We start from the raw sequence: 20,594 nt of genomic DNA, 5'->3' as shown, positions 1-20,594 counted from the left end.
TAGCTCCAGAAAATAACAACAAATGCGGCTAGATCATTGTTGTAAAACCACAATGAGTTCACTAATGTCCTTCAGGGAAGTAAAACTGTCACCATTACTTTGTCTGACTTATATGTGACTCCAGTCCCGCACAATGTGATTGACTCTTAATGCTCTCGGGACCAGGGTATGGACAATAAATATTACCTTACCAGTGTTACCCCCATCATAAGAGCTGATAAAAAATATAACTCAATGTTGCCTACTTTCACCATTCTGAAGCAGGTACCAGACTCAATAGTATTAATGTATCTGTGTCAATATATCCTCATAAAACAAATGATGGAAAAAAAGTTCTATTTCTGACTATTAAGAATCTTTCCCATGTCAATTCACAATAGCTGTGGAACTCTAAATTATATAAATTGCATCTCAATCACCAAGACTGCCTGCTTCCAACTCTATAATATCGCCAGTCTCTGCCGCACCTTAGCCACCTGCTGAAAACCTAATCTATGCTCTTATTGCCTCCAGGCTTGACTATTCCAATGCGCTTTCTGCTGGCCTCCCGTCTTCCACCCTCCATAAACTTGAGTTTATCCAAAACTCTGTTGTACATATCCTAACTCGCATCAAATCCCATTCACACATCATCCCTGTCCACTCAGACTTTACATTGGCTCCTGGCCCAGAAATGTCAACATTTTAAAATTCTTATCCTTCCTCCATGAGCGCACACATGGAGGAAGCTCTTGTTGTGGTTGCGGGCCAGTTGGATGTTGAGGATGTGGAAGCCCTACCTGTCGATGGATCTCACTAGCTGGTCACTGAGTGCCTTGATGAGCACATGGGCAAAAGGGATGATGCCCTGCACCTGGAGGAATCAAGCGATGGAGGCTGAAACCAATGTCCTCTGTTCCGCCGCAGGCCCATCTGTGTTAAAGTGGATGTAATCCCCTGTCCTCCAGAAAATGGCATCCGGGACTTGCCTGATGGCCTGACGAGCTGCTGAGTGTGAGATGCTACCTAGGTCCACAGCTGATCCCTGGAACAACCCGGTTGCATAGAAGTTTAGGGTGATTGAGACCTTGACAACTGCCATGGGGGCCATGTGGCCTCAGGTCATTGCGGATCTGTCATCTGCAGGTAGATGACTCTTGGGCTATGCACCCAATATCTTGGGCAGCATCTTCTTCCACTTGCAGTGCTCCCTGCTTTTCTCCTCTGGCCTCCTGCTGTCCAGGACGTTGCATCTGCTGCAACTCATCCTGGCTGCTCTGCCCAATGTCAGAGTAGCCGGTTCCCATCTGAACTCCCTCTGCTGGGCTTTGTGCATATACCAGGCCTTCCCATGCCAATCCCAGCTGCCCCAGTGAGGCCAGCGGGCTCACATCCCTCTTCCAATTCCTACCACTCACCACTGAGGAAAGCAAGTCATACAGCTGCAGCAATGACCACTCTGTGGCACGTTTGAAGCAGCTGCGCTTCACTTTGAGCCTCTGCAGTATTATAATCACCTCTTCCCATATCCTTCATGGCACCCTGCTGTGTGCGCAACTTGAATGCCCTGCCGTGTTCCCCATATGGCGTTCTCCATGTTCCCAGCCTTTGAAAATTAAAAACTGCTGCTTTACAAGCTTGTTAATGAGCTTTTCAATGAGCTCAATGGGCAATTAATATGAGGTGTGCACACAAGACGTTCCCTCCCCCCTGGTGTCTCTATAAAAATGGCTTTGCTTTCCGGAGGCGGCGAGCCCTAGTGTCAACCTCCGTGAACACGCACTCAGCGGGCTTTAATAATCCGGCCCCTTGTATTTATCGATCACCTTTAATGGAGTGAAGTGTCCCCAGGTGCTGCACAGGAGTATTATAAAACAAGATTTGACATCAAGCCACATAAGGAGATAATAAGGCAGATTGCCAAATGCTTGGTCAAAGAGATTGGGTTTAAGGAGTGACCTGAGGCCACAAGAAGAAAGAGAGGTAAAGAGGCAGAGAGATTTAGGGAAAGAATTCCAACAAATGCTGTATTAGAACATAGAACATAGAACAGTACAGCACAGTACAGGCCCTTCGGCCCACGATGTTGTGATGAACCTTTAACCTACTCTAAGATCAAACTACCGACCTACCCTTCATTCTACTATCATCCAAGAGTCGCTTAAATGTCCCTAATATATCTGCTTCTACTACCACCGCTGGCAGCGCATTCCACGCACCCACCACTCTCTGTGTAAAGAACCTACCTCTGACATCTCCCCAAAACCTTCCTCCAATCACCTGAAAATTATGCCCCCTGGTGATAGCCCTTTCCGCCCTGGGAAAAAGTCTCTGGCTATCCACTCTATCTATGCCTCTCATCATCTTGTACCCCTCTATCAAGTCACCTCTCATCCTTCTTCGCTCCAATGAGAAAAGCCCTAGCTCCCTCAATCTTTCTTCGTAAGACATGCCCTCCAGTCCAGGCAGTATCCTGGTAAATCTCCTCTGCACCCTCTCTAAAGCTTCCACATCCTTCCTATAATGAGGCGACCAGAACTGAACACAATATTCCAAGTGTGGTCGAACCAGGGCCTTATAGAGTTGCAGCATAACCTCGCGGCTCTTAACCCCAATCCCCCTGTTAATGAAAGCCAACACCCCATACGCCTTCTTAACAACCTTATCAACTTGGGTGGCAACTTTGAGCGATCTATGGAGATGGACCCCAAGATCCCTCTGTTCCTCCACACTACCACGAATCCTGTCTTTAAGCCTGTATTCTGCATTCAAATTCGACCTTCCAAAATGAATCACTTCACACTTTTCCAGGTTGAACTCCATCTGCCACTTCTTAGCCCAGCTCTGCATCCTGTCAATGTCCCGTTGCAACCGACAACAGCCTTCCACACTATCCACAACTCCAGCAATCTTCCTGTCATCGGCAAACTTGCTAACCCAGCCTTCCACTTCCTCCTCCAAGTCATTTATAAAACTCATAAAGAGCAGAGGTCCCAGAACAGATCCCTGCGGAACACCACTGGTCACCGAGCTCCATGCTGAATACTTTCCACCTACTACCACCCTCTGTCTTCTATGGGCCAGCCAATCTTGTATCCAGACAGCCAACTTTCCCTGTATCCCATGCCTCCTTACTTTCTGAATGAGCCTACCATGGGGAACCTTATCAAACGCCTTGCTAAAATCCATATACACCACATCCACTGCTCTTCCTTCATCAATGTGTTTTGTCACATCTTCAAAGAAATCAATAAGGCTTGTGAGGCATGACCTCCCCCTCACAAAGCCATGCTGACTGTCTCTAATCAAACCATGCTTTTCCAAATAATCATAAATCCTGTCTCTCAGAATCCTCTCCAATAATTTGCCCACTACCGACGTAAGACTGACTGGTCTCTAATTCCCAGGGTTATCCCTATTCCCTTTCTTGAACAAGGGAACAACATTTGCCACCCTCCAATCATCCGGTACTACTCCAGTGGACAGTGAGGACGCAAAGATCATCGCCAAAGGCGCGGCAATCTCTTCCCTCGCTTCCCGTAATATCCTTGGGTATATCCCGTCTGCCCCCGGGGACTTATCTGTCCTCATATCATTCAAAATTTCCAGCACATCCTCCCTCTTAACCTCAACCTGTTCGAGCATATCAGCCTGTTTCACGCTGTCCTCACAAACAACCAGGTCCCTCTCACTAGTGAATACTGAAGCAAAGTATTCATTTAGGACCTCCCCTACCTCCTCCGACTCCAGGCACAAGTTCCCTCCACTATCCCTGATCGGCCCTACCCTCACTCTGGCCATCCTCTTGTTCCTCACATAAGTGTAGAACGCCTTGGGATTTTCCTTAATCCTACCCGCCAAGACTTTTTCATGTCCCCTTCTAGCTCTCCTAAGTCCATTCTTCAGTTCCTTCCTACCTTGTAACCCTCTAGAGCCCTGTCTGATCCTTGCTTCCTCAACCTTAAGTAAGCTTCCTTCTTCCTCTTGACTAGCTGTTCCACATCTCTTGTCATCCAAGGTTCCTTCACCCTACCGTCCCTTCCTTGCCTCATCGGGACAAACCTATCCAGCTGTCGCAGCAAGTGCTCCCTAAACAACCTCCACATTTCTGTCGTGCATTTCCCTGAGAACATCTGTTTCCAATTTATGCTCCCCAGTTCCTGCCTAATAGCATTGTGATTCCCCCTCCCCCAATTAAATATTTTCCCATCCCGTCTGCTCCTGTCCCTCTCCATGACTATAGTAAAGGTCAGGGAGTTGTGATCACTATCTCACCCACCGAGAGATCTGCCATCTGGCCTGGTTCGTTGCCAAGCATCAAGTCCAACATAGCCTCCCCTCTAGTCGGCCTATCTACATATTGAGTCAGGAAACCTTCCTGGACACACCTGACAAAAACTGCTCCATCCAAACTATTTGCACTAAGGAGGTTCCAATCAATATTAGGGAAGTTGAAATCACCCATGACAACAACCCTGTTACTTCTGCACCTTTCCAAAATCTGCCTCCCAATCTGTTCCTCCGTGTCTCTCTTGCTATTGGGGTGTCTATAGAAAACTCCCAACAAAGTGACTGCTCCTTTCCTGTTTCTGACTTCCACCCATAATGACTCAGTAGACAAACCCTCCTCGACGATCTCCTTTTCTGCAGCTGTGATACTATCCCTGATTAGCAATGCCACTCCCCCACCTCTTTTCTCTCCCTCCCTATTCCTTTTGAAACATCTAAACCCCAGAACATCCAACATCCATTCCTGCCCCTGTGATATCCACGTCTCCGTAATGGCAACAACATCGTAGCTCCAAGTACTGATCCATGCTCTAAGTTCATCACCCTTATTCCTGACACTTCTTGTGTTAAAATAGGCACACTTCAACCCATCATACTGGCTGCAACTTTGTCGTGTCAATTGTCTAACCTCCCTCACAGACTCTCTGCGCTCGGTATCTGCCTGTTCAACAGCTACCCCATCCACTGATCCATAGCTCCGGTTCCCATCCCCCTGCCAAACTAGTTTAAACCCTCCCGAAGAGCTCTAGCAAACCTCCCGCCCAGGATATTGGTGCCCCTCCAGTTCAGATGCAACCCGTCCCTCTTGTACAGGTCCCACCTTCCCCAGAAGGTATCCCAATGATCCACATATCTGAAGCTCTCCCTCCTACACCAGCTCTGTAGCCACGTGTTCAGCTGCACTCGCTCCCTGTTTCTAGCCTCACTAGCACGTGGCACCGGTATCAATCCTGAGATTACTACTCTGCTCGTTCTGCCTTTTAGCTTCCAACCTAACTCCCTATATTCGCTTTTCAGGTCCTCATCCCTTTTCCTCGCCATGTGATTGGTACCGATGTGCACCACGACCTCTGGCTGCTCCCCCTCCCCCTTAAGAATCCTGTGGACTCGATCTGAGACATCCCTGACCCTGGCACCCTGGAGGCAACATACCATCCGGGAGTCTCGTTCGCGACCACAGAATCTCCTGTCTGTTCCTCTAACCATTGAATCACCTATCACTATCGCTCTCCTATTCTCCCCTCTTCCCTTCTGAGCCACTGAGCCAGGCTCAGTGCCAGAGACCTGGCCGCTGTGGTTTTCCCCTGGTAGGTATTATTTAACTCTGCTTACCTGGAATGGTTGGGAACTGTTGATAAATAGAGTCTCTCTCAGCCACATGTCACCATGGTCACCATATTTTACCCAAAGCTGCTCTCCCTTCGTATTGCAGAATGTCCTTTTGTGAATTGCCAGCCTAAAAATCTGCTTTCCAAACATGTGATAATGGAAACGGAAGATACAGGTCTTGTTGATATGATTGACTGTGGCATCCAAGATTGGGCTGAGGAGAACAGCTGTATTTCCAAATTGTTGGTCAGATGCTTCAATGTAAAGGTAGTAGCCTTCTGCTGTCCCTAACGTGTGGTCTTTTGATGGCCCTGTGTTGACTGTTGATGTTTGTCCCTTATTTCTTGTCCAGTCAAAATCATTTTCTTTCGCTTGCTGCCAGTTACACAATCCATTTTCAAAATTACAGACCAGATCATCTGCTGTCAAAGGCAGGAAAATATGATGAATTACTTAAATGTATAATCATGCACAGACATTTATATTTGGAAATTATTTACTAATATCAGCCAGCAGAAGAGAGTGTGGTTAGATTTATCTACATCAGATCAGTGGAAAGCACAGAGTGAATCTGCCATTCCAAATTGTGTGCAATACACTAACATGAACTTCATGCGACCACTTCAATTTCCTGATAAAAGCCTCGACAAATGTCTTCCTGCCCTCCTGTACATAAATATGTAACTTTGACTTTGAGTGATGATGTAAACCGGATGATATTGATACAGTTGCCCATTATTTTTCAATTTGAATGATCCCACCAGAGTGTGGTAAAAGGGAGGTTCCCCAACGTAAGTACATCCAGTGGGTGCCCAGGCCACTCGGAGTGCAGCTTGATGCAATAGCATAGGGAAAGAAATTGATGCAGATCCTCAATGCTTTAGAGGACTTCAGCAACTCCAGCCCCAGCCGCTTTGTGGTTGGGGTCCATCAGCTCTTTGTAAAGTGTGGGGGGAGGGTGGGGGTGGGGTGGAAGAATTTATAAATTCTGGAAGCCAGGGTCGTTGTAGGTCCAGGCCAAGATTTGGACCTTATGATGGGCCTCACTTTCACAATAGGCAAGGATGGCATCATTCACGCAGCATATTGTAACAAGCCATCTGATTCACTAATGTTCTTTCGGGAAGGAAATCTGCCGTCCTTACCTGATCTGGCCTACATGTGACTCCAGACCCACAGCAATGTAGTTGACTCTTAAATTACATCTGAAATGGCCTAGCAAACCGCTCAGTTGTATCTAACCGCTACGAAGTCTAAGAAAAGGAATGAAACCCATGGACCACCTGGCATCAGCCTAGGCACTGGAAACGACAACGGCAAACCCAGCCCTGTTGACCCTAACATCCAAGGATTTGTGCCAAAATTGGGAGAGCTGTCCCACAGACTAGTCAAGAAACAGCCTGACATAGTCATACTCACGGAATCATACCTTACAGACAATGTCTGGGACATCACCAACACCATCCCTGGGTATGTCCTGTCCCACTGACAGGACAGAGCCACCAGAGGTAGTGGCACAGTGGTATGCAGTCGGGAGTGAGTTGCCCTGGCAGTCTTCAACTTTGACTCTGGACCCCATGAACTCTCATGGCATCAGGTCAAGCATGGGCAAGAAAACCTCCTGTTGATTTCTACCTACCAACCATGCCCCCCCCCCCCCACGTACCCCCACCCCCCACCCCCGGCCAATGAATCAGTACTTCTCCCTGTTGAACACCAATTGGAAGAAGCCCTGAGGGTAGTAGGAGCACAGAATGCACTCTGGGTAGGGGACTTCAATGTCCATCACGACGAGTGGCTCGGTAGCACCACCACTGACCGAGCTGGCCAAGTCCTATAGGACATAGCTTCTAGACTGGATCTGTGGCAGACGGTGAAGGAATCAACAAGAGGGAAAACCCTACTTGACCTCGTCCTCGCCAATCTACCTGTCACAGATGCATCTGTCAACGACAGTATTGATAGGAGTGAGCACCGCACAGTCCTTGTGGAGACGAAGTCCCGTCTTCACATTGAGGATACCCACCATCATGTTGTGTGGCACTACCACTATGCTAAATGGGATAGATTTCGAACAAATCTAGCAACTCAAACTGAGCATTCATGAGGCGTTGTGGGCCATCAGCAGCAGCAAAATTGTACTCAGCCACAATCTGTAACCTCATAGCCCAGCAAGTACCTCACTCTACCATTACCATCAAGTTGAGGAACAATTCTGGTTCAATGAAGAGTGCAGGAGGTCATGCCAGGAGCAGCACCAGGCATACCTAAAAATGAGGTGTCAGCCTGGTGAAGCTACAACACGGAACTACTTGCATGCCAAACAGAAGAAGCAGTATGTAATAGACAGGGCTAGGCGATCCCACAACCAATGGATCAGATCTGATCTCTGCAGTTCTGCCACATCCAGTCGTGAATGGTGGTGGACAATTAAGCAAACAACAGGAGGAGAAGGCTTCTCAAATACACAGATATCCCCATCCTGAATGATAGGGGAGCCCAGCACATCAGTGCAAAAGACAAGGTTGAAGCATTTGCATCTATCTTCACCCAGAAGTGCCAACTGGATGATCCATCTCGGCCTTCTCCTGAGGTCCCCAGCATCAGATATGCCAGTCTTCAGCCAATTCTATTCACTCCACGTGATATCAAGAAACAACTGAAGGCACTGGATACTGCAAAGGCAATGGGCCCTGACAACATTCCGGCAATAGTACTGAAGAATTATGCTCCAGATCCAGCCGTGCCCCTACCCAAGCAGTTCCAGTACAGTTACAACACTGGCCTGTCTACATCTACCTGTCAATGTGGAAAATTGCCCAGATATGTCCTGTCCACAAAAAGCAGGACAAATCCAACCTTGCCAATTACCGCCCTATCAGTCTACTCTCGATCATCAGTAAAGTGATGGAAGGGGTCGTCAACAGTGCTATCAAGCGGCACTTGCTCAGCAATAACCTGCTCAGTGACACTCAGTTTGAGTTCTGCCAGGGCCACTCAGCTCCTGACTTCATTACAGCCTTTGTCCAAACATGGACAAAAGAGCTGAACTGAAGAGGTGAGGTGAGAGTAACTGCCCTTGACATGAAGGCTGCATTTTACCCAGTAGGGCATCAAGGAGCCCTAGCAAAACTGGAGTTCATGGGAATTGGGGGAAAGCTCTCTGCTGGTTGGAGTCATACCTAGCAGAAAGGAAGATGGTTGTGGTTGTTGAAGGTCAATCATCTCAGTCCCAGGACATCACTACAGGGGTTCCTCAGGGTAGTGCCTTAGGCCCAACCATCTTCAGCTACTGCATCAATGACCTTCTGTCCATCCATAAGGTCAAAAGTGGGATGTTTGCTGATCGTTGCACAATGTTCAGCACCATTCATGACTTCTCAGATACTGAAGTAGTCCGTGTAGAAATGCAACAAGACCTGGACAATATCCAGGCTTGGGCTGATAAGTGGCAAGTAACATTCATACATTAACATGCCACACAAGTGCCAGGCAATGACCATCTCAAACAAGAGAGAATCTAACCATCTCCCCTTGATGTTCAATGGCATTATGATCGCTGAATCCCGCACTATTAACATCCTGGATGTTACCATTGACCAGAAACTGAACTGGACCGGCCACATAAATGCTGTGGCTACAAGGGCAGGTCGAGGCTCGGAATTCTGCAACGAGTAACTCACCTCCTGTCTCCCCAGTGCCTGTCCACTGTCTACACATCACAAGTCAGGAGTGTGATGGAATACTTGCCACTTGCCTGGATGGATGCAGCTCCAACAACACTCAAGAAGCTCGACACCATACAGGACAAAGCACCCGCTTGACTGGCACCACATCCACCGGCTTCAACATTCACTCCCTTCACCACCGACGCAGATTGGCAGCAGTGTGTACCATCTACAAGATGCACTGCAGCAACTCACCACGGCTCCTTCAACAGCACCTTCCAAACCCACAACCTCTACCACCTAGAAGGTCAAGGGCAGCAGATGCATGGGAATACCACCACCTGCCAGTTCCCCACCATCCTGACTTGGAACTATATTGCTGTCGCTGGGTCAAAATCCTGGAACTCCCTTCCTAACAACACTGTGGGTGTACCTACACCTCAAGGACTGCAGCGGTTCAAGAAGGCAGCTCACCACCACCTTCTCAAGGGCAATTAGTGATGGCCAATAAATGCTGGCCTAGCCAATGATGCCCGCATCCCACAAACAAATAAAAAGAAAATATCACCCACCATTCTGGGCTAAGGAACATCCTTTCCTGGGAGTCCTTTTTCCTCACTTTGACATGGGTGCTTTTGTTTTTTTTTGTGGTGGGTGGGTATTGCAGGGAGATTGAAGATTATCCTCTAAACAAGGCCCTGCAGAAATTGATGGGAAGTTCCAGGACCCAGCATATCATATCTGCACCTGACCTAATTCCCAAGCCATTGACCACATTGCTGCCTGACTTACAGAACTTTGGCAATGTTGCATTTTAGCTAATGTTAATTATCATCATTAGAAAATAGCAGATTTATATATGTGTCTGTAAAATATTTAGTACAAATAGCCTTTTCAGCTTAAACATAACCTTCTTGGATAAGCAACATTAGCCTTTGGCAGATTGTCAAGTTCTACTTACCACAGTTGTTTTCATCAGAACCATCACCACAGTCGTCTACAAGGTCACATACTTGTAACTGGTCAATGCAAGCTCTGGTTTCTTCACACCAAAACTTGTTTGTGCCTTCACAGTTGTCTACAGGTGATGGGAGGGAGCAGTTGACAAACATGATGTCATCCATCGCTGCCACACCATCATAAATACTCAGACTGACTTTCACCAATGAAAGATGGAAAGGTCGTGTTAGACGCCCAAGCTGCACAAAGCCTTGCAACCACTGATTGTTTTGCGTGTTGTAAGTCCACCACACCACAGTACGACTCTGCACACCATCAACCTCCAGGTACATTTTCGCTGCCCCTACAGCCTGCCCATAATTATAATACCTGCCACAGATATAAAAAGGCAGTTCATTTGTTTAGACATTGAAAATGTTAAAATAAACACTCAGCATTGACCAAAGCTTGACATTAGAATTAAAGTCAGTAAAGAGCTGATTTGGTAGAAATAGCTGTTTAAAATTATACTAATTATCATGCAATTTTAATCTAAATTTGTTCCAGCAAATAAAAGGATACATTTCTCAGGTGAAGCTGGGAGTGTGCAAGTGAAAAATGTATCCTTTAAGTTTTTCCTTCCTAATATAGATTTGTTAATGATGTGTACAAAATGAGCTCAAAATGTGTAGGGCTTTAGCACAAGTAATAATAACTTTCAAAAATGGTCTTACGTATGGTTGAGAGAGCTGATACTTTCAAAAGAGCCATCAAGTCATCATGAATTTGAAATTATTTCTTACCAAAAGGACATTATACATCCAGTTCCTGACTGATTGAATTGAGGACTGGTCAGTTCTGCAATTTGATCAAAGTTGCTCTTGTTGTTCAGAATAAACATGAAGTGTCCTGAAATAAAAGGCAGATAATTTCAAAAATGCATTTGAAAATTCAGCAGGCAATATAACAACAACTTGCATTTATATAGTGCCTTTAACATAGTAAAGTGCCCCAAGGCACACCACAGGAACGTAATCGAATTTAAAAAAAAATTGACACTGAGCCAAAGAAGGAGATATTTGGATAATTTTAAAAGAGTGCAGGAAGGGAGAGACCTGTGGATGTACCTACACAAATCTTTGAAGGTGGCAGGACAAGTTAACAGGACGGTTAAAAAAGCATATGGGATCTTTGGCTTTATAAACAGAGGCATAGATGACAAAAGCAAGGAGGTTATGCTAAACATTTATATTGCTGGTTATGCCCCAGCCAGAGTATTGTGGTGAATTCTAGGCAGTACACTTTAGGAAGGACGTTAAGGTCTTAGAGTGGATGCAGAGAAGATGGTACCAGAGATGTAGGATTTCAGTTATGTGAAAAGACTAGAAAATTGTTCTCCTTAGAGAAGAGAAGCTTAAAGGAAGATTTAATAGAAGTTTTCAAAATCATGAAGGGTTTTGATAAAGTATATAAAGAGAAACTGTTTTGAATGGCAGAAGGGTCAGTAACCAGAGACACAGATTTAAAGTAAGTGGCAAAAGAACCAGAGGCGACATGAGGAAAAACCTTTTTATGCAGCAAGTTATGATCTGGAATGCATTGCCTGAAAGGGTGGTTGAAGCAGGTTCAGTAATAACTTACAAAAGGTAATTGGGTCAACACTTAAATGGGAAGAAAATTGAAAGGCTATGGCTAAAGGGCAAGAAAGGTGGGAATATTTGGATAGCTTTTTAAAGAATTGGCAGAGGCAAGATGGATTGATTGGCCGCTTTCTGTGCTGTAACATTCTATGATTCTGTCAGTGACTAAAAACTTGCACAAAGAGTTAGGTTGAAGAAGCATCCTAAAAGAGAAGACCGAGATGGAGAGGCAGATAAGTTTAGAGATGCAGTTCCAGAGCTTGGGGTTTTGACAGCTGAAGATAGGACCACTAACGGTAGAATGAAGGAAGCAGGGATTCACAAGAGGTTAGAGTTCAAGGAACGCAGAGGGTTGTAAGAGGTTACAGAGATAGTGAGGGGTAAGACCATGGAGAGATTTGAGCATGTGGATGAGAATGTTAAAGTTGATGCAATGGTGGACTGGTACCCAATGTACGTCAGCAAGCACAGAGATGATGGGTGAATGGGGCCTAGTGTGGGTTAGGATACATGCAGCAGAGTTTTGAATGAGCTCAAGTTTATGGAGGGTGGAAGATGCAAGGTCAGATAGGAGAGCAGTGAAATAGTCGAGTCTGGAGGTAACAGAAGTATGGATGACTGTTTCAGCAGCATATAAGCTGGGAAGGGGTTGAGACAGGCGATGGCACAGGTGTGAAGGTCGATGGTCTGAATGATGGAGAGCATATGCAGTTCAAAGTTCAGTTCAGGCTTAAATAAGGTGTTAAAATCACAGGCAATCAGTTTCAGCCTGAGGCAGTAGCCAGAGAGGGGGAAGGAATTGATGGCGAGGGAACTGAGTTTGAGGCAGGGGCCGAAGACAATGGCTTGAATTTTGGGGTCATAATCACAGCAAAACTGTCAACAATCACGGTCATTACTCCTGTGAAACTGACAACAACTTCTGGAGTTTACATTTGCACAGTTAAATGCCAAAATCTGGAAGGTGCTATCAGCGATTCTAAGCTTCCCATTAGGGTACACTGTTGACCCACCACCCCACCCCCACCCCCACCCCACAAGGCTGTAATCAAGTGGTAATCAATGAACTGATGAAAACATGCCCTTTTATACGATTAGCCTTGTTGTAGTAAGGTTTTTAACGGCTTACTAAGTTCATAATTACTGCTGAACAGCCTCACTATCCCTGAAAAGCTGGTTTTATAGCTGTGGAATGTCAAATTTCTCCATTATGATATAAAAAATCAAACTTTTGAAATAAAATTTGTTTTTAAAAAAAGTTTGATATTTTAGCTTCTACATGAATCCCATGTGTATGCCCCAATTACTTTGCTCTCTGTAAAATTAATTAAAAGTAAAAATTTCAGTGCATTTTACTTCCTAGTTTGTTGTCTGCGAGAATACATCAATGTGTTTGGCTACTTACCCTGCTTGATGGCATCGCTGTTGCTGGACTCCTAGAGATCCCTGCACTTGGCACCAGATTTAAACTGGCATCGGAAAAGGGGAAATCCATGCCACAGAGATCACTAGATAACTGTGGGCAGCTTTCTTTGAGGTCAGCACCAAGCATTGTTGCTACATCGCTGACTGCGAAGTACAAGCCACTGACTTACAGAATCTTAGAATGGTTACAACACAGAAGGAGGCCATTCAGTCAAATGAGCCCATGTCAGCTCTCTGCAAGAGCAATTTAGCTAATGCTCTCCCCTGCCCTTTTCCCATAGCCCTGCATTTTTTTTCTTTCAGTTGCTTATCCAATTCCCTTTTGAAAGCCTTGATTGAATCTACCTTCACCACCCTTTCAGATAGTGCATTCCTGATTGTAACTACTTGCTGCATAAAAAAAAAAGTTTTTCCTCATGTCCTTTCACCAATGGGAACAATTCTCTATCTATTCTGTCTAGACTGTTCATGATTTTGAACACCTCTATCAAATGTCCTCTCAACCTTCAACCCCCAAGTAGAATAACCCCAGCTTCTCCAAACTTTCCATATAACTGAAGTCCCTTGTCCCTGGAACAATTCTCATAAATCTTTCCTGCACCCTCTCTAAAGCCTCCACATCCTTCCTAAAGTGCAGTACTCAGAAGCTGAACCAATGTTTTATAATCTTTTTATAACTTTCTTGCTTTTATACTCTGTGCTTATATTTATGAGGCCCAGGATCCCATATGCCTTTTTACCACTTTCTCAACCTGCCCTACCGCTTTCAACAATTTGTGCACATATACCTGCAGGTCTCTCTGTTCCTGCACCTCCTTTAGATCTTCCCAAAGTTTAATTGAAGGAAATTTTAACACAGTGGGACTGGATGTCAGATATCAATCAGACATCACAGAAGCAGTGGAGGGGTTGAGAGAGATGGTGGTGAAGTAAAGCTGGGTGTCATCAGTGTACATATGGAAACCTGATATTGTCTCTTCAGATGATGCCATCAATGAGCAGCAAGTAGATGGGAAATAGGAGGAAGTCAAAGATAGATCCTTGGGGGACACCAGAGGGAACTGACTGGGGGTGGGAAGAGAAGCCATTGCCGCAGATTCTCAGGCTATGGCTGTTTTGGTAAGAGTAGAACTAGGCGAGGACAGTCCTACTCAGCTAGCCAACACAGGAGAGTCTTTGGAGGATGATGGTGTGGCCAACTTTGTCAAAGGCTGCAGAGAGGTTAAGGAGGATGGGATTGATGGACAAGGGGATGTATGTGGCACAGACAACTGCATGGATGGTCTCAATCTTAGTGACAAAGAAGTCCATGAGCTCCTCATTGTTGGAGGTCAGTGTGGAGATGGGAAAGGAAGAGGGGTTTAAAAGGATGGTTGGCAGTGGAGAAAAAAGGCTGAAGATTTTCTTTGCATTCCAAGATGACCCTGGAATAGTGAGCAGTTCTGGCAGAGCCAGAGCAAGGCATAATCGTGCTTGATTTAGTTCAGCTATATCTGGAGATGAATGGTTAAACCAGCTGTGTACCACACACATTCAAATGTATGTTCCTTGGAGTTGCCCAAAATAAACTGACCAACTTTGACTTTGATTCAAAAACAAAACTGCTAGAAATCTACAACAGATAAGTAAGTGTCTGTGGAGAAAATATATTAATGTTTTGGGTGTAAATTTTCATCAGAACTGTCTGTCTTCAGTGCAGCTGGAGGAGGGGGGTGCAGGGGCAGGCAACAACAACTGATACTCAGAGGAGGGCTATGAGAATTAATTGTGAAGCCAAGCTCTGGCTGTGCTGCAAAAGCAATACGGCAGACATAGTAGGGTGAATTTACGTCCCCCCCAGCATCGGGGTCTGTGGCGGGGAGGCCTGAAGATCGCTTGGTGGCCTGACCCCAACGCTGTGAGGGCCCAGCCCGATCTTCAGAGAGGCAGTGAGGCCTCGTGGAGACCCCCCCACTGCCTGGTGACGGACCCATCATTTACATATTAAAGTAAATTTGCATACCTGAGCTAATTGCATGTCCGGCACTGCCTCCAGTCCCTTTGCGATCTTCAGGCCACTGGCCAGCACTCCCACACCTTCTAATCCCCGTCCGGGAAATCAAGGCCCCACGCTGGTTGGGAGTGGGGAGCAACTCATTTTTCTGTGTGGGGTGGGGGGGGGTGGTGGGTGAGAACAGTGATGAAGTCTTCTCATTGGTGGAGGGGATGTTGGGAAGGGGTAAAGTTTATAGTTTATGCACTTTGAAGGGGGGGGGGGAAGATCATTTGAAAAAGGAAAGTGTTTTTGGACTGGAGAGGGTAACTATTCAATTTCATGATCATTGGGTGGGGGGATGGTGGAGGCGGTGGGGGGCGGGGTGCGGTGGTGGGAGAAGTCTAAAAGTACTGCGTTAACTGTTTTTATTATTGTCTTCCAAAATGTTAAAATCTGCCGGAAGGACTCAAAGCCCTTTAAAAATGGTGTCAGCACCTGCGCACAGGCAGCTGACGCCACTGCCAGAAACTGATGGCCGCCCCCTCCACGTGATCGGGGGTGATGGGGCGGGCCGCTGAAGATTGCGGCCGCTCGCTGACATGTGGGCAGCCCGGGCCAGGCACCAATTCCTTCGCCCGCCGCTGACCAAAGAAATATGGCAGCAATTGCTTTACCCATTTGTCAAGTCTTGGAAAAGGCTTATGTTTCCATTTTTATTGTAAGACTGTAAGGCATTTTTAATATCTCTTGTATTTCTGTTTATAAGTGAAATGTAACCAGTTGTAGCGTGGACCAGCCTGTGGGGCTCACCAGGTGGTAAGAACATGCAGTGTGGAGGACTTTGGGACAAAGGTAAAATAATTCTTACCAGAGACATCATTGATGTGGCTCATATTGGACCTTTTTAAAAATAAAGACAGTTTACCTGAACAAACACACACACACACACACGTGTCAGGACATGCCACAAAGGTGGTAGCACCAGACTATTATTACAACATCAGACACTCTGTCTACATCAACTCTTGGAATGTGTGAATGATTCCCTTCTTGCCTTATCAAGATGCAGATATAACATCCATGGGTGGTATGCATCTAAGACCCCCACCTTGTTGAGAGCAGGATATGACCACATGCAGGTGGTCTTGCACAGCCATAGTGGGATTGATAAGTCACTGAAACTCAATCGGAGGACCCCATTCGAGACATTACTTTATACGTTGAGGGACCAGGGTCAGAAAGGGGTATAAAGCCACAACTCACAAGGACATTGTTGCTGCAGCCGGGGAAGTATGACTTGATCAGTCACAGGAAGTCGTGCAGAAGAATTCGTTCAGTGGACTGACCATCCTGGAAATGAGCTCCTGTACGTGGGTCTAACTAAGCAACTGGTATTGTAAGTATATACTATCGTTTAGTGGGTGAATAAAGGTTTTCCACATAAAGTGGAAATTGCATCCAGAGTTTGTTTTGTGTCATTGATACTTAGTATGGGGTCAGGACCTTAGAGGGAAGTGAGACCCCCTCTTTAAGAGTCTTACAAGACAAACTCAAAACTCTTGGAGCCAGCCACCACCAGTCTCCCAAAACCGGATAAAATAAAATTGTTACAAAACAAATGAAACAATCTCAGGATTTACCCTTTAATAGGATTGTTAATTGAACATAATTTGGGAGGCCCTATCATCTGATTTACTATAGTTCAGCTGCAATTGAAAGAAAAATAAGTGAAAATAATTAGGAAGATTCTTGAGAAATGACCAAGTGTTGCCCAGTGGGTGGTCTGAGAGCCTGCTGGTTGTATATAGAACCGTTGTGGTAGGATATGAGTCAATTGAATTATCGCAAAGCAACAAAGCTCTAAAGTTCAAAGATCTTACACAATGAAATCCTACCCTCAGCTGTGTTAGTGGTGTGATCTTGAGACGGGGCCCGATCCTTGATATTCGAAGGTAAATCACTGCTTGAGCTTCTGATCCAATCAAAGTTATCATTAGATACATTCTCAAACCAACCACAGCTATTGTCTTCAAAGGTGCATATATAATCTGCAATACACAAACAGTTCAGGAATGTTACCTTCTTGAGCAAACTACTATTGTAATTTAATATATAATATTTGCAATTCCTTTAAGTTCTTCCTCAACAAGAAATACCGCATCACAATTCAGAAGAAAAGTTGTAACAGAGGGGTTCAAACATATTCAGTGCAGCTTGAATCCTACCAAAGCCTGTCAGAATTGTTTCCATCAACCTTTTTACTAGCCCTTGGCAGGTTTGCTTCATCCAACATCCAAGGAGGAGGAGAAGTGCGGGCTCAGTTTTATCAGCCCGTCATGGGTCCCAGCGGCGGGACCAGATGAGGGTGACATCGCCACTCGTCACATGTGCGGCAGGCTGACTGCGATCCAGCAGTGGCTGGCCCATTTAAATGTAGCAGGCACAGGGCCCGTCCCATTGGAGGATGGGGTGGGTGGGTGGTGTAGGCGACGAGATGCCGATGGCGCCAGAAGTGGAGATGAATGCAGGTGCAGGCGCCATATTTAAAGTGCTGCCAGCCCTGCTTAAACTGATGCTTCACAGACTGATTTTGCTGCTGCTTTACCTCTGTCTTGCTTTGCTTTTGTGTTGCTTTGCTGCTGAACACCCCCCCCCCCCACCCCACCCCGTGCTGTTGCTGACACCTCCTCGCAGCCCCCGGCTGGGGTCCCTGTGCTGCTGTGCTGCTGACCAAGGCTTAATAAGGCCGGAAGCTGACTTAAAGTCAAGAGGGACCATATCAAGTGGATGATACCAGGTGGCCCCCATGGTCCAGTGATGACTCCCTGCGGATTCTCCTCCAGCTGCGAGAGAAAAGCAGGAGCTCCTTTTCTCAAGGGATGGCAGGAAGAGACCCTCACACCTGACTGAGCAAGTCTGGAGATCGCAGAGGAGGTCAGCAGCTGTGGGCATCACCCTCCAAAACTGGGCCCAGTGCCACTAGAGGACAACGACCTCCTTTGCTCCACAAAGGCGAGTCCTCCATACCCATCCCATCCTTGGGGCTTGCGTCTGGCCACTTAGGAGGGGACGCCACATGGTGAGGGAGTGGCTGCAAAGGACGCAGCAAGGGGATGAGGCAACAACAGACAGATGTATGGCTGCATTTCCAAGACAGCTGGCTTTCTGTCCCAGCTTACTCTTTGCACATCGCTTGAAAGCAGACACATTCAGGCCAAAAGCCTGCCACTAGAATAAGTGTCCTGCTGGTCTCTGTGGGATGACTAAGTATCCCTCTTTCGCTTCTAGGAGAAAATGGCCCACAACACTAGGGAAAGGGCAGCCGAGCCATAGCAGATGGAGAGACTGGAGTGTTCACCCAAGAGACTGAGGAGGCATTGTGTTCATGTACCCACCACCGACCTTCTTGAGAACCACATCACGTATGGTTGGCATGGGAAGGTCTATGCATCATAACGCATAAATGTTTGTGTTTTCTCATGCAGGTCATGGCTCCTTGGAGGGATGATCATCTGCTGGCACTGCTGGAATCCCATCATCTTCTGAGGATGAGGAGGAAGAATCCTCAGGAGGCGCACCTTCACACCGTTCGCCTGCTCCCTCCACCAGTGCAGAAACTCTTACCTTGGTAGTGTGCGCTTGGGCTTAGATGTAGGGTCACAAGAGGGTGACAGCACCACAGACACATCAGAGAAGCTGGCAGAGACCATGATTGGCAAGGCCACTGATAGTTGGAGGACTGTGGGTGGCCTGGCTCATGCTTATCCCCCGACTGATGACGAGCCTCTGATGACGGCAGAACAGAACATGTTGGAGTAGCAGAGAGAGATAAGGCAACATCTGGCAGAGCCGCTCGAGGCAATGCGCAGTCATGCGCAGATGATGGAGCAGTCCATCCATGCCGTGGGTGTAGCCATGTCTCAGGCAAGTGAGCGAATGGCTTCCTGCATCAAGAGGTTGGCAACCCTCCTGGAGAGCCAGATCCCACAGATGCACACAGACCTGCACACCATCACCTTGGCCATGCGTTCAATGTAGCAGTGGCAAGACGAAAGGGGATGAGGCACCCGGTGTCTTCTCCAGGTTCTTGTCCATCTATGGTCAGCAGGAAGGTTGAAGTGAACTTTGAAAGGGAAGAGGAGAGGGTGACCTGCACATCCGGGGATTACCCTCAGGGTGCTCCGAGTGTGGCTAGTGGCTCCTCAGCTCCTCTGCCAGTGAGCCCAGCTCCAGTAGCTATGATGGCCGAGGAGGCTTCTGTGCTGATGAAAGGCCACAGACCAGAAACGTTAACTTTGCTTCTCTCTCCACAGATACTGCCTGACCTGCTGAGTATTTCCAGCACTTTCTGTTTTTATTTCAGATTTCCAGCATCTGCAATATTTTGCTTTTATAAAAAAAAACCTGAGGTTCATTTCTAGAGGGATTGAATTGAAAAGCAAAGAAATTATGTTAAACTTATAGAGAACCTTGGTGGGGGTGTGCAGGGAGGTGATTGGTGGAAGGGGAGGTGGGAAGTGGTTGAATGGTTAAAGAGAAAGGAGGATTTTCTCAGAAAAAAATTTAAATTGGAATGCTGAAGAGGTGAATGTATGCAATGGTATTTCTAGCACCCAGTGTCACTATGGTGCGAATTATGGGAAATACATTGCACAACATATTTCTGGCATTTTCATCGCAATGCAACACGTTAACCCACACTTGCACAGATGCATTGTCTGACTCATATCACTTTTGCTTTTAAATCTCAAAAGTGGGGTCAAGTACAGAATAGAAGCCTGCATGATGTTCCTTCCTCTCCCTCTAACCCGCTCAGTAGAGCTACACCAGGCCTAGTTCCAAAGGAAAATCTAACCTATTGTCTTTTTAAATATCAAAGAACAAAGCATTACACAATCCCATTCATAAGTTTCAGGCTTCTACAAGGTTTAACTATTCTATCAATAACCATCTCGGAATTCTGTGCAGATAGCCAGGAAATTTAGCATATCATAAACAAGCCGACAGTCTGAAAAGGCCAAGGAAAGGCCTCCATTAGTTAGCAGCAAATGTTTTCTACATATTACCATGGCAAATATATGAAGAGATATAGAACCAAATAAATTAACTAATTAAGAGAGAAAAAAAAACAAAGAGGAAACTAAACTGGGTTGAATTTTCCAGCTGGACTCCTCTTTGAAACTCTCCTCTGCTAATACTAGGCAAATGTTTGTCAGATGTAATGGCCTGGAAGGCTGACGACTTCTAGGGAATCATAACCCACAAACCATTTATTTTTCAGTACCAAAATGTGGCTTGAATTGCATCTGTGTTACTGAATAGAGTTTGCTTGACCAATAAAACAGAGAG

General features: G+C 46.2%; 1 protein-coding gene across 1 annotated transcript in view; it reads right to left on the bottom strand.

Moving 5' to 3' along the window:
- The window catches only part of malrd1 (MAM and LDL receptor class A domain containing 1), a 449,626-nt gene that overhangs the window by 291,922 nt on the left and 137,110 nt on the right, over positions 1 to 20,594 (bottom strand). The window contains 4 exon segments of the mRNA XM_068053300.1: positions 5,602 to 6,020; positions 10,228 to 10,595; positions 11,009 to 11,114; positions 17,141 to 17,293. Coding sequence (XP_067909401.1) covers positions 5,602 to 6,020; positions 10,228 to 10,595; positions 11,009 to 11,114; positions 17,141 to 17,293 — 1,046 coding nt within the window.

Source organism: Heterodontus francisci, chromosome 2 (assembly GCF_036365525.1).
Source record: "Heterodontus francisci isolate sHetFra1 chromosome 2, sHetFra1.hap1, whole genome shotgun sequence".
NCBI lineage: Eukaryota > Metazoa > Chordata > Chondrichthyes > Heterodontiformes > Heterodontidae > Heterodontus > Heterodontus francisci.
Note: the sequence above shows the minus strand (reverse complement) of the source record. Positions and strands in the feature narration are given on the sequence as shown.